This window comes from Anser cygnoides, chromosome 1 (genome assembly GCF_040182565.1).
Source record: "Anser cygnoides isolate HZ-2024a breed goose chromosome 1, Taihu_goose_T2T_genome, whole genome shotgun sequence".
Classification (NCBI taxonomy): domain Eukaryota; kingdom Metazoa; phylum Chordata; class Aves; order Anseriformes; family Anatidae; genus Anser; species Anser cygnoides.
Window position 1 is genome coordinate 55,314,551 of NC_089873.1, and position 13,326 is coordinate 55,327,876.

General features: G+C 46.7%; 1 protein-coding gene and 1 long non-coding RNA gene across 3 annotated transcripts; one reads left to right on the forward strand and one right to left on the reverse strand.

Moving 5' to 3' along the window:
* Nucleotides 1–789: 789 nt before the first annotated feature.
* Nucleotides 790–7,354, reverse strand: LOC106035880 (uncharacterized). Of its 2 annotated transcripts, XR_007165515.2 has the most exons (4): nucleotides 6,171–7,354; nucleotides 3,458–3,547; nucleotides 2,924–3,105; nucleotides 790–2,808 (listed from the first exon to the last, which is right to left on the reverse strand). It is a non-coding gene; the product is annotated as an uncharacterized lncRNA (long non-coding RNA). The 2 variants fall into 2 exon arrangements; XR_001207001.3 differs by having other exon boundaries at nucleotides 2,924–3,547.
* On the forward strand, nucleotides 7,143–9,408 carry RPS19BP1 (ribosomal protein S19 binding protein 1). The gene is made up of 4 exons (XM_048069844.2): nucleotides 7,143–7,224; nucleotides 7,348–7,479; nucleotides 7,686–7,783; nucleotides 8,758–9,408. The coding sequence occupies exons 1-4, from the start codon at nucleotides 7,176–7,178 to the stop codon at nucleotides 8,890–8,892; spliced, it is 414 nt and encodes a 137-aa protein (XP_047925801.2). The 5' UTR covers nucleotides 7,143–7,175; the 3' UTR covers nucleotides 8,893–9,408.
* The last annotated feature ends 3,918 nt before the right edge of the window (nucleotides 9,409–13,326 follow it).

Below are 13,326 nucleotides of genomic sequence, written 5' to 3' on the forward strand. Positions count from 1 at the left end.
CCCAGGAGGTGGTACAGAGTTGCGCTCCAAAAACCCTCCTGCACCTTGCTGGTTTCGTGCCCAAAACTCGCCAAGGTTGGGTAATGCCTGCAGCAACTCGGCATTTGTCCTGGAAACCTCTTCCGTGCCTTCCCCCTGCTCCTGGCAGGGCCTTCCTGGAGCTCAGCACCCATCGCTGCACCCACCTCGCCTGAGGCGGGCGAAACCCAGCCTCACAGTGACATCTAGTGAGGAGAGACCTCACGGCGCCACGGAGCTGCACTGGAAATGGCAGCCTGGCCTCCCTGCCCTCCTCGCCCCGCTGCTTTGCCCCTCGGACATCAGAAGACGGAGGCAGAGCAGGAGATGAGGCCCTGGAGGAGAAGGCAGCCTGGCCCAGGGGGTCCAGTGTGGTGAGAGGAAGGGTGCCGGGTACCCAGTGCCTCTGGGATTGCCCCTGCAGCCCAAAAGTAGGGGGCCTCCAAGCACATGCTGGGGGATTTTCAGTGTTTTAGGAGCGTAGGGGTGTCGGGAGCTCCCTGGGGATGCCCTTCCCCTCCCCAGAGGTCAGTAACACTCAGTGGAGAAGAGCTGGATGGAATGGGAAGGAAAGGAGTGAGAGAAAGGAAGAGAGGAGAAGAGAGACCCAGCCTTGTAATTTAGGCAGACTCAACTGCGGGGACTCACAGACAAATGGTAAAAGGTCAGGTTGAACTGTCACCTTTCCACGGCCTCTGAAATCGCTGCTCCTGGTCGGAGGGGGCTAGAAAGAGAGAGCAGTCAGGGAGACAGGGAATAACATAAGGCAGGACTAAATACAGCTACTAGAGAGAGCAAAGCAAGGAAAGAAGAAGAAGAATGAAAGGGGAAGAATAGTGAAAGCAGGGTGAAAGGAGAGGTCTGGCACCATGCTGGAAAATGCAGCATGCCAGCCACAGGACTGAACATCTCCTTGATCTGGGCAAGCCTGACATGAAATTTTGTGTGGTTTGGAGCAATTCTGGAAAATAAACAAAAAAAAGAAAAAATACATACTAGGAAACCACAAAGTGTGCACTGTGGCAACAAGCAGCCAGCCACCCTGCTGCTTGCAGCCGAATCCTTGATGCTGCCTTGCTCGCAGTCCCCACACCAGTGACAACCGGGGAGGGGACCCACCGATCTGGCCAGGGCCGTCTTCTTCTCTGCAATACCTTCCTGATCCCTTCCTTCCTCTGCTCCCCCCTGCTCTTCCTGCTATCTCTTAAGTGGCTCCTTCCTGAGCCTGAAGGGACTGGGGAACAGTGGGGACATGCCACACCTTCGGACACTGAACCGCCATCAGACTAGTGCCAGCAGAGGATGGAGCAGACAGGAGCTGCAGCAGCCAGCAACGCTCCTGCGGCCCTGCTCTGCATCAAGCAGCAGAGAAATCCGCTAACGAGGCCTGCCTAAGGCAGCAAAAGCCTGTGACAACCCCAGCCCATCTCCTGTCTGTCTCCAAACCCGTAATGGTAGGTGACAAGCATAACTAGCTAAACTTCGCTGCATCCAGAGCCAGCTCTGGGGCTTGTAAACATTTTAAGGCCCTGGAGCAGAGAGGCTGGGAACAAAACACACAGCCTTCCACCTCTTTGTCACTGCTTTGAAAGCAGACACATTCAACAATGACTGACAGCCCCCAATTTCACATCTGCACAGCATGGGGTTACTTAAGAATGCTCAGCTCTAATACTCTTTACATGAGAAATCATTATTTCCTTTGTAATCACGGATAAAACACATCCTTCCTGGAAGAAATTAGACTTTGTGTTATCAAAGGCCACTATACTTCCAGAATTTAGAGCTACAGCCTTTTTACAAATCTCTCTAGTTAAGGAATCTGATGTTACACTCAATACCTTGTTTCAAAATCCCTGTTTCCATTTCTATCCATTTGCTGTGGGAACCTGGGAATATTTTGGGGGGCGAATTTCACAGATTCTGGCACAGAACATCTGTAGTTCTGACTAATGCACAAAAGCAAGCTAGGAACAGCAATCAACCAATGTAAGGGAGGAATAAAGAGTTAACTTGCAAACCAAAGGTGAAACAAAAGGAAAAGGTCAAGATCCTTCTACTGCTTCCTCCCTTTCCTGACATTTAAGGACAGTGGTGGGAAAGAGAAAGGGAAATTGTTAACCTCCAGCTGCAGACCTCTTTGCCTGCGCCATTCTAGGAGGCAAGCAACAGCAGCAGACATCCCTCAGAGGAGATTTTTACCTTCAGGCAAAGATAAAGAGTAGGAGAGCACTGGAAGTTCAGTCATTTTTGTGATTCTGGATGCAAACTGCCATTATTTCTCACCACAAAAACCTTGTGACACCAAGTCTTTATTACCTGCAAGATTTGCTAACGAAGTACTTTCTCCTGGTATTCTAAGCTCCAACGAAAGACTTGTATGTTTGTAGTTTCTTTGTTTGTTTTTTCCCCAAATTTAACATTTATGTTCTTAAAAACATTACTTCTGTCCACAAAGTTGGCTCTTACAGCTTCAGCAGAGGTACTGATGCTGGCTGTCTTCCCATTTGGAGCCAAAAAGCAGCACACAGAGACAAGACGTTTTGGGTTGAGCTCCCACGTTGTCATTCAGAAGATCTGGTTTGAACACAACAGCCTCAGATATTTTGTGAGGTGCTTAATCTTTGTGCCTCCTTATCTCATCTGTACAGGAGAATAACAACTGTCTTTTCCAGGGGCAGAGTTCATTTCTAACTGCAGCATCTAGTACAGTGGGAAGCTGATTTAGTCTCAGCCTGAGACAACACTATTTGCAGAAGCTATGCGATGCAGTGCCAGTTTCTTGGTTACCTGGAAGAGGATGAAAAGTGCATGGAAGAGGTAGGTATCTGCGCTGAATTAAAACAAAACAGTAGAAAATCAGAATAAAAGACTTTCTATCCATCTGCAGTAGCTAAAAACTTACCCATGCAAGGACATGAAACAAAGCATTGTCCAGCACTTGTTCAAACACAGTAGACCAGAAAGTCAAATCACTTTTCAAAGGCATGTCACAGAGTTAAAGGACAAAGGTTCCTATGTACTTGAGGTACAGGGCAGGCAGTGATCCACGGTTCTTTGCAGGAACAGTGACCACAACACAAACCGCTGGAGGTTGGCAAACACAGATAAATATTAATGACAAGAGCTTTGAATAAGACCTCATAATGTATTGCAGTTCCAGAGAAAATACAGAACACTAGACGTGGTGAAACCGGACAGCTGTCTAAAGCAAAGCACGTTCTATAATCCACGTGTGAAGGAACATACAGAGGTGAAAATCTGTTATAAATCAGCTTGAAAATCGGCCTGATTCATTTTGAAAGAAAAAAATGCAGATGTATTTGTCAGTATGGACAATACCGAGTGTTCAAACATGAGGATCCCATTTCCCAAAATCATAAGACTGTTTAAAAAGCACTCCTAAACTAAATGAATGCTTGCAATTGTTGTATTTTACTTCTAATGCTGCTCTCAGCTTCTGTTTTCTAACATTCTTCAGAACGTTCCTTCAAGCTGAGACTCCCACGTAGCCCCCTGAATCCAGACGCTGGAACATAAAAAAGAGCAAACAAACAGCTATTATGAGCTGCCACAGACAGCAATATGATTAACCACGAATACCATTAATGTCTTTGTCACCACTTAGTACATAATAATAAGGTGGCACAGGCCAGATGTGTGATAATTTCAAAAATCTTCCAAAGCCTGGAATAATAGGGAGAAGAATAGTCACTCCACGATGAACCAGAAACTATCAACACATTCAAACAAGGAAAATTTCCATTTTTCAATGCAGTAAGAAATAAAGCAGAAAGTGAACTTATAATAGCCACATAAGGAAGTTATTTAAACTTAAACTGATCTGTATGCTGTGTTATTTGTAATTGAAAAGCCAGCTAGCTCACGGGTACCCACTGAGGCGTGAGATTTAAAGAAAGCTATAAAACACAAACATTAGCAGCAGAAAGCTTTCGAAGATAACTTAACTCTCAGAAACAAAGACATTCTCCATCTGAAAGGCTGTGCCTGTGGTTTTTGCCATCACAAGTTAGATTATTCAGGCTCTAAGATAGCGATTTATTTGGATGTTATACGTTTAAATGAATACCATTTGACATTCGTTCTGTCCCCAAAGCGTTTCAAAGAGCTAACTGTAGTGATTTTTGAGGGAGTACTAAGTGATTAAGCTTTCTTGGATGAAATTTTAATTTGAACAGAGGCCTTAAAGAGTACAATGAAATACCAATTTATTTACTTTTTTACTGACATAGACACAAAGTCTCCTAACATTAAATTTTTAAGAGAACACACCAGTTGGGAAAAAGCTATTTGTAAGGGCTGCTCATCTGCTCTCAACGGTGATTTGGGTAAAAGAAAGTGATAGTTAAATGTATATATCATGATGAAAAAAGGAACATATCTTCACTGTGAAAGCGATAAAGCCATGGAAGCGCCTACAAAGAGAAATACAGCATATTATATGCTGTGCTCAACACAAAGCAGATTTATCAAACACAGGTTAGCAAACAATCTGAGGTCAACAGAGGAAATTTTATGGTTTACGACATATAGCAGATGAGATTATGTGATCCAAATGCCTAAATTCTCCATATATACAGGTTTAAAGGGACATATAATACACAGGCAAAATCCAGTACATTCCTGAAATAGGACAATAAACTGATCTCGTTTAGCACTTCAGGAAAATGGTGTAAGCATAATTTTCTATTAAAGTCAAAGAGTAAGGGAAAAACCTGCATCTGCGACTGCAGGAGCACAGCAGGTATTAGCTGTACCAAAGTCACCCAGACAGAGACATGACAGATGCTGTTATCCCCGTGTCGGCCAAGACCAAGCACAGCTGAAGCCCGAATGCAGTTAGGGGAAACATTAATGACCATCCCCTGAGAAAGGCTGCCAGATCCTGTTAAGAGGAGTGGAAGAAACATAATGTATTAATAATAGGTACTTGGTTTCGCAAAGTGTTAAAAAATCCATGGCCTGTGTTGAACGGTGATCTTAGCGTAGTTTTTGGGCAGCAACAGATCCAAACCCGGGGAACGCACACAACACCAAGCATATCCATTTAACTTCTTGGTGCACTAACTAGCTCTAAGAGCCTGACCAGACTCTGATGCAGGAGACTGTAAATGCAGTTAAAGAAAGTGTCTAGCCTTCCCTTTTCACCAAAATGACCCCTGTGAGCTTGTTAAATTTTATTCTGCAGGTAATTGCAGACTAAAATCATAGCAGGTCTCCACTCAGCCTTGCTGGTCAAAGGAGGAGTTGTCTGTATTAAAGTTTCTTGCTCCTGAAGGTATTTAATAAGAAGGGAGTCAGATTTTCTGAGAGACCTACATAATTGAGAGTGTTATTAATCGGCACAACAGAAATAGAAATACAATAGTATTTGCAGTGGTTTACTTTTGAGATAAAAAGGGCATATATTTTCCAACAATGAGATAATAAATCAGTGCAGCTTGTACCACACTAATTTGTTAAATGTAAATGTGTTTTGCAGTGGTGGTAATGAAGATGTTTTTGCATCAGGTGCCCTCATAAGACATTTATGATGTTACAGTTTTGACACTAAGCATATGTTATAATGTATTAGGTGAGCCTGGTAAAGTTAAGTGATGTAAATGTAGGGTTTAACCAGTAGAATAAGCTATTGTGAATATATTTTGTGATATATGACTATGAACAGCTTACAAAGAACCTGTAAATTGTATTTTAGGGGATAAAAGAGAATGTTTGACTGATGAGGTATTTGGGGAAATTCTTTCCCCACAGTAATATCACCGGCAGCTATCATTTATCTCACTCTGATCAAAATAAAGAGATTCGGAATATACAAGTAGTGACAAATATTTTAGTGAATAGAATGCTGTCTTTGATTTCAGCAATAAGCTATTAAATCACTTCTTGCTCAGTATCTGCTTTGAAAAAGTACAAGAGTCTCCCCATAAATTTGCTAACTTTCATGTGACTGGAGGGACAAACCTGGTATAGAACCAGGAACTGAGCAACCTCAGTCTTCACTGGCTTAGTAGAAAACAAGAAAACTGGGAAGTGCTCTGCGCTACACACCCAGTGACTGTCCCTCCAAATCAATCATAAAATGGTTTGGATTACTTTAAAAGGAAAAACATGAGTGAGAATTGACATACTGAATAGGAAGTAGGTGGTTAATGTTTCCCAGGAATAAGCACCGAATAGGTCTTGTCCAGGAAGATGTATTAGCACCATAGCAATGCCAGGTACTGACACAAGATGCCAGGAACCACCCAGAGATTCAGACGAGAACTAACAATAAAAAAGATGCACATTGAGGTGACATCTGCAGGGGCTGGAGAACAATCTGCAAAGAATGGATGCCTTTTAATGAACCCCAGTTTAAGTGTTATCAGTCACCACTAGAGATCATTACTGAGCGAAACAACGAGCACTGCTTGTATCTCTCTCTCCCTGCAAGACATATTTGAGGGAGAATAAACCTCTTTCTTTCTCCTCCAGGACCAGCTTGCTACTGCCAGCACCAGCTATAACTGAATAAGCTTTATTCAGATGATAGCTAAATTTAGCAGATATTAGCATCCAGTCCCTGGAGATGCAAAAACTGGGGAAGAAAGCTTTAAATAAATAGACTGAAGTTAATACTGAATTATAGATGAAAATTTTGGCAGAGTGAAGCTCGGCGCCTGAGGAGTTGGGCACGGAGTTAAATCTATTTTTGAGGGGTGCCTCAGCGAGACAAACCCTGACAGCCCTGCTGGCTGTTCCCTTTCCTCTCAGCCTGTAATTATTTCCCCTGTGATTACCACCATGGTGGCAGGGGTTCCTCTGAGCTGTGGGCTCTGAGCAGCAGCTCTGTTAAGGTTTATCATGGAGCGCCCGCAGGGCAGCTGCCAGGCCACACAGTGCACAGGGAGGACAGAGGGAAGGGCCACCAGCAAGAGCACTCCGTGCCTCTGCCATGTTCTGTGAGGAAACCCCACACAACATGGCGCCCCAACATGGCGCCGCACCTTTCCCGCCCAGCCTTTCTCCACCCCCTCCCCCCGCGCATGCTCGCCACGCCGGGCGAGAAGGCGGAAGCGCGGCGGCGCGGGGAGCGGAAGCGGCCTCAGGTGAGGGCGGAAGTCGGGCGGCGAGGCGGAAGCGGGGGGGCGGCCATGTCGGCATCGCTGCTGCGGAGGGGCCTGGAGCTGCTGGAGGCGCAGGGTGGGGCCGCGGGGGCGGGGGGCTGGGGCTGTGGTTAGGGTTACGGTTAATTTCATGGCTATGGGTATGGTTATGGTTATCTCGTCGTGCGGCCGCAGTAACCGTGCCCCTCTGCCCCTGCAGGCCGCGGGAAGGCCCCGCCCGGCCTCCAGCCGGGGAGCGGCGGCCCCAGGACGCGGCGGAGGAGGAAGGCGGCGCCTGGGCCGGGGAAGAGCAAGGCCACGATTAAGGGCAGGGTCGTGAAGTCGGCGATAGGTGAGTCCCGGTGCGATCCAGCCCCCCCGCCCTGCTCCCAGTGTGCCCATCCCATCCCATCCCATCCCATCCTCTAGGGTGTCCTCCCCTTAAGCACAACCTGATCCCGGCCCCGAGCTGCAGCGACGTCTCATTTGGGGCTTTACTCAAAATCCTGTAGCAGTCCTCGTATGCTGATGTGTTTTTCCCACTGTGCTCTGGTCTAGAGGAGTATCACAAGAAGAAGGCCGTGAGTCACTTGAGAGAAAACCTGCAGTACATGACGAGCGGACGATGTGTGGCAGACAAAGCTGTCACCCAACAAGTAAGACTGTCACTTCTTTGCCGGCAGGGGTCTGCATCCCCTGAGGAGTGCAGGGTACTACCGGGCAGAAACTTAACTCTTTTGCATAGGGTCTGAGCGGGACGATCTCGGGATAGTTCCCTTTATTATCCATTTCAGACCCTATGCAAAAAGTTAAGTTTCTGTCTTGTAGTGACCTTGAGGAATTTCTGTGTGCTCAGGCAAAACAACTTTAAATTCTCATTATCTTATTCCTCACAATGTTCTTACATGTTATCTAAAATCTGCTGCAACTGTTGGCTTTTCTTAGTTACCAAAGGTGTTTCATAGTTTCAGCTGGCAAAGAAGCACTGGTTCACATGTTCTCCTTACTGTTGAAGTGTCCTTCTCTGTAGCTAGAGGCTGTTTTGGCAAGGATCTAGGTACGATGCTGACTCACGTGGCAGGAATTTCATAGCATCTTGAGTGGTGTTTCTCATAACCTGAGAATTTAACCAGTGGTCTTTCCCAAAGATAGTGCTGTGCCAGGAGTCAAACAGGCAAATAGCTGACACTGCCTGTTTATTGTGCTATTTTTATGAGAAGGGGACTTTTAACTTACACAAACGAAGTGGTTTAGTCCGGTGTTTCTCAGGCATGAGATTGTAAAAGGCCACAATGGTATATTAGAAAACATTGAGGAAATTCCACAAACTTCTTGGGTTTTTGGGCTGTCCTGTGATTAGACAGGACAAAAGCAGCCCAGTTTCAGAAAAGTTTACTGTCAGAGAGTGGTTTCCATATTTGGCTCTGAATACTACGTGGATATTTGCTGTTGTCCCCATGATCTGCTTTGGTTAACATTGGTATTTGCCTCTCGTTCCTCTGTGGAGGCATTCCAGAATACAGCAGGGTACTAGCAGAATGACAAGGGTATGGAAGGTGAGCTTGAAAGTCACTGTTTTGTGACTTGGTCTGGATAACAACGACTGTTGTTTTTCCCTTTCCCTTTGAAGGTTCTTACCCAGAACAGAGGTAGGAAGTCCAAAGATCGACCTCCAGAGAAGAAGGCGAAGAAGAAGCCTGAGGGCACTGTATTTACCGAGGAAGATTTCCGTAAATTTGAGAGAGAATACTTCGGGACACTGTAAACAATGTGAAAGGGACTCTCGCAGCTCCAGTCCTTCCACAGCTGAGCGCTCAGAACACAGGACAGACCGCTTCCTCTGTGTGTTTGAGATGAGACACAGGAGATGAGCGTCTTTGTCAGCGAGTACTGTAATGTCAGACTTGCAGGGAAACACGGCATCTGTACAGAGCTGGTTGCTGGAGACGTGGACGTTCTCTTGGCTTTGTAATGCGTTGTCCTCATAATTATCTCCCTCCAGCCAGCACGCCTTGTGTTCTTGATGTAGAAGGGTGGACCAATCCAAAAATGAACCTTGTTCCTCATCCTCAGGACGTAAGGCTTCTGCTGCCTGACTCCATCTCAATGGAGAAACGTCTCAGACCAGCAGAAATAAATCGCGGAAAATGGAAGGTTGCTTTGAAAGACTGCTAAAACACAAATAGTCCTGCAGTTTCTGTTACCATTACAGCCTCTGTCAGGCTTTTTGTCGCTGTAAAAAACTTTGTATGTTTTATATGATTAAACTGTTGTTGTTGCAGATGCTGCCTATCCTTGCCTTTGTGGTAGTGATTATTATGACAGGTTGTGACTGAAGACAGACCAGGTCATTGTTCTGATCCATGCATCCCTGTTGTTGGGATGACTCAGCTGTGTGAACGGCCCCTCTCTGATTCATGTTGCCACTTGTATTTAGTCCTCTCTGACATGCTCAGGTCTTCAAAAAGTACAGGTTGGAACTGAGATGACTCCTGTTCTGCCTGCTCGCAGTCCTCCCCTCTTCAAAAAAGAAGTCTTCTGGGGGAAAGCTGCCTTTTTGGATACTTCAACCCAAGCATTCCCACTGAAGTTGCAGCTGCCCCAGCAGCGCGCTGCTGCTGGGTGCTACCAGCTCCTATAGCCAGGAGCACTTCTCCAGAGGTTCTCCAGAGGATCGAGTCTTCTGAACCAGAGGCCGGTGGTGCTGGACTGAAGGGATGTTTTTTTTTTCTGTCAGACTACTGCTGAATTCCTTGCTGCAACAAATAGATGGCCCAGCAGATGGGAGTGTTGTTCCAGGCGCCCTTCCTTGCTGAACCACTGTAAATGGCTTCTGGGAAGCTCCTGCCACTGCCCTTTCCTGCCCCTTCCCTAGGAAGATGGGAAGTGTGTGCCCTTTGGAAAAAACAGAGGTAAGGAGAAGGCCTAATGCCAAGCCTTGGTTAGGCTCCAGAATTGATTGCAAGTGTCTTGGCTGAGCTGAGCAGCTGCTGCTCAGATGTTAGCACTGGAAGGAATTCAGTATCCCTTCCCTGCCATCTGATGGTAATTCCTGGTGCATCCTGTTAAGTCTGTGTCGCCTCTGTTGTGTTCTTTCCCTCTTGTTTGCATGAGAGGGAAGGTCACCCAGATGTACAATGTCCAGACAGGGGAAATAGTGAACATACTAATGTTTGTGTACTGGAAGTTGTGTAACAGCGTGTGGGAGGGGATTTCTTGTAATAGGATCAGTTCAACCATCTGCAGCTAAATAAAACAGTTCAAAGACCAGTTCCCCTCTTCTTTGTTTTGTTCCTACTCCCAAAAATGGAGAGATGCGTAGAACGGAATAGAACGCCTAAAAAAGTAGTTAAGGACAATACGTATGCAGCATATGTCTTTTTAAAACCTCTGCCCTCTATGCCAGCTGCTGTGTGTACTCAGCAGTTCCTCTGACCTTCCAGAGGTGCTTCCTGTCACCCCCTGCACCTCCCCTACCAGCTCCTCCAACGCACCCCTGTTTCCGTGGTTGTTCAGCTGCTGAGCCGCCCCTCTGCAGCTCGAGGAAAGCAAAAGCTTTGTTGTCACAGAAAGGAACGCTAGGGTAACGTGGTTCGCTCTGTTTGTACAAAACCCGGCTTGTTTGCTTGCAAACATAAGCAAAGAGGAAAGCTGTTCTTTCAAAGTCAACGAGGAACTTTAAAGTGGGGCCCAGAGCAGCTTTCCCAAAGGATAACAACACCCAGATATGTGGAATTTTAAAGTTGAAGGGGAGCTCTCGTTACGGGATGGGAAGGCTATTAGGGCCAGCACAAGTAATCGTCATACTTGTGGCTATATGCCACGAGCTGTTGTACTCGTTTGAGAGGGCAAAGCTACCTGTCAGACCGGATTGTGCCAGATGGAATCAAACTTGGTTGTACAGCCAACAGTAACCTCAACTAAATTAAACCTTATCTTGCAGGAGGGAGGAAAAGCAAGCAGAAGTGAGTGAGTGGTTCTAGATAAACCACCATCTTTGCCAAAGGCAAAGATCAGGCATGTCCTAGCCTTGGTTTTTCCCCTCTCCCACAGAGCTGGAGCTCCTAGGAAAGAATAACAGCAGTGCCATCTGCAAACAGGGTAGATAAGGATGCGAACTGGCCCCTGAGGGGAATATCTTCAAGCTAAAGGGGGAAATAGGTACCAGCCAGTTGCATGCGCCTGGTGGCAAGATAAAACAAAGCATCTTCTGCACCCCAGCCATCTATAGCATGGAGTACTCATGCTTAGAGCCAGGCGGGCCCCCAGGAGGTTGCTATCTCAGAGCAGCGCGTGCCATCTCTCTGTTGCTCGCAGCCACACTTTGCTGCCCCCCAGAAGAGAGAAGAGGGGATCAGGGATTTTTTTTTCTACCCTGCCTCCGACCTGGGCAGTTCCCAGTCTGGGAGCTAAGACGCCGCAGCCCTCAGACCGGCATTTCTCTCCCGCGCAGCTGCGAGCGCGGGGAGGCTGAGCTCATCGGGCTGCTGGCTCTCGTCCCAGCTCTGCGACACCAGCCGAGCATCCTGCAGCAAAAAAAATAGATGTGGCTGAGCTGGGCAGGAGGGAGGGTGCCATCTTACAGCGCATCCCCGCCCAGACGCAGCAGGGAGTCGGGATGGGAAGGAGCAGCTTTAATATAAATGCAAATACAGGCTCTGGAGCGTTAATAATGGGGTAGAACCTTTCCAGGGAAGCGGTTCAGAGGAGGAAGAATGGTTCCCAGCTGCTCGGTGTCGGACTGGCTTGTCGTGAGTAAGATTCACAAAGCCGGTTAATGGCTTTATTGCTCCCTCTGTTATGTGAGTGGAAAGCAAACAGAAAAATCTGTTTGGACAGGTACAAGCTGGTGTAAGCCGAGTGGCTCACAGCCTCTGCTGTATCAGCAAGTCCACGCTCTTTTAGCATGGAAAGCAACAACAGGTGATATCAATGTATAGGTGTATGGGGGGGGGGGGGGTGGAACTGCAAATGTAAACTAACAAAATGGGGCTGCCCAGGACACTAACCGATTTCTTCCCTCAAATGACACAGCAAGAACAAGCCTGGGTGCAAACAAACCAAGGCAGCCCGTCACACTTGCTCAAGCAAACAGGGCTTAAAATGCTGAAAAAGCCTTTTGACTTCTTTTTTAAGGGGGAGGGATCTTAAAAAACTTTTGGGAATCTCAGTCCTGGGCTACTTTTTCAGGATTGACTTCCGTTTTGGTCTTGCTGATGATCCAGTGTCAGCACCTACAATGCTGATGGGCTCCTAAACGCCTTGGGTAAGGGACTGGTTATTGCAAAAAGAGCACAGAGCAGCACTGCCCTGAATAACTCACTAAATAAATAAATAAATAAATAAATAAGAGGTGGAGCACATGGAAGTTTCTCATTTCAAGACAAGAACAATCCATTCAACTGAACATGAGGAATGTAACAAGGGGCAAGCTGCCTAATGCCTGCTTACAGCTCAAAATACAGCACTCGAGCCAACGCAGGCTGAAAGGTTAGTAGGTTTGAGACGGATTAAAGGTCTGCACGACTATCCATAGCTACATTAAACAGGATTAGCTGTGCCAGCCACTAACTGTTGGGGGCAGGGAAAATAAAAGGCACAAAGGTTGTCCTGCCTCTGTCTACGGGGTTACATGCACCTTTTTCTGAATGAATAAGCTGTTGGCAGGGCTAACCCATAGCCCAGCCAAGCAGGCCTGTTATTTATCTCCTTGGCTAACTTGTCTTTAATTGGAGGGAAGGGGTTGGTGTCTCTCTCTGCCTGCCCATGCACTGCAGTGGAGATGCAGGGGAGTGACACAGGCGGCACAAAGGCAAGCTTGTGCTTCGGAGAAGACTCTGTCCCATATAAATTAAACTGACACGGTTACTGTGCTTGGATCTTGCTCCCGGCCATTTTTCTGAAGGGTGTGAACACGTGAAGGAGATAAAAAGGGCCGCTGAAGGAGAAATGAGAGGCAGACAGCCATTACTTTGAGAACATGCGCCCATGTAATATGGAAATAGGAGCTTGTAGGTAGAGCGAGCTTCATTTGGCGGCTTGTGACACTGCATGAGCGCACTGAAAATAATGCAAAGACGGCATACCTGGGATACCTGAGTAGCCAAAACAATATTGTCTAGGTCAGTGTTAATTCACATGGCTCAACTAAACGGCTTGAATGGGAAATTCAGCAAAGATGAGCTTTTTTGGCCCAGCA

What these genes read in the sequence shown, in the direction of transcription:
- RPS19BP1 (XM_048069844.2), top strand. Translation starts at nt 7,176, where the DNA reads ATGTCGGCATCGCTGCTGCGGAGGGGCCTGGAGCTGCTGGAGGCGCAG. An exon ending in GGTCGTGAAGTCGGCGATAG is followed by an intron (nt 7,480 to 7,685) that starts GTGAGTCCCGGT and finishes GCTCTGGTCTAG; the next exon opens with AGGAGTATCACAAGAAGAAG. An exon ending in ACAAAGCTGTCACCCAACAA is followed by an intron (nt 7,784 to 8,757) that starts GTAAGACTGTCA and finishes TTCCCTTTGAAG; the next exon opens with GTTCTTACCCAGAACAGAGG.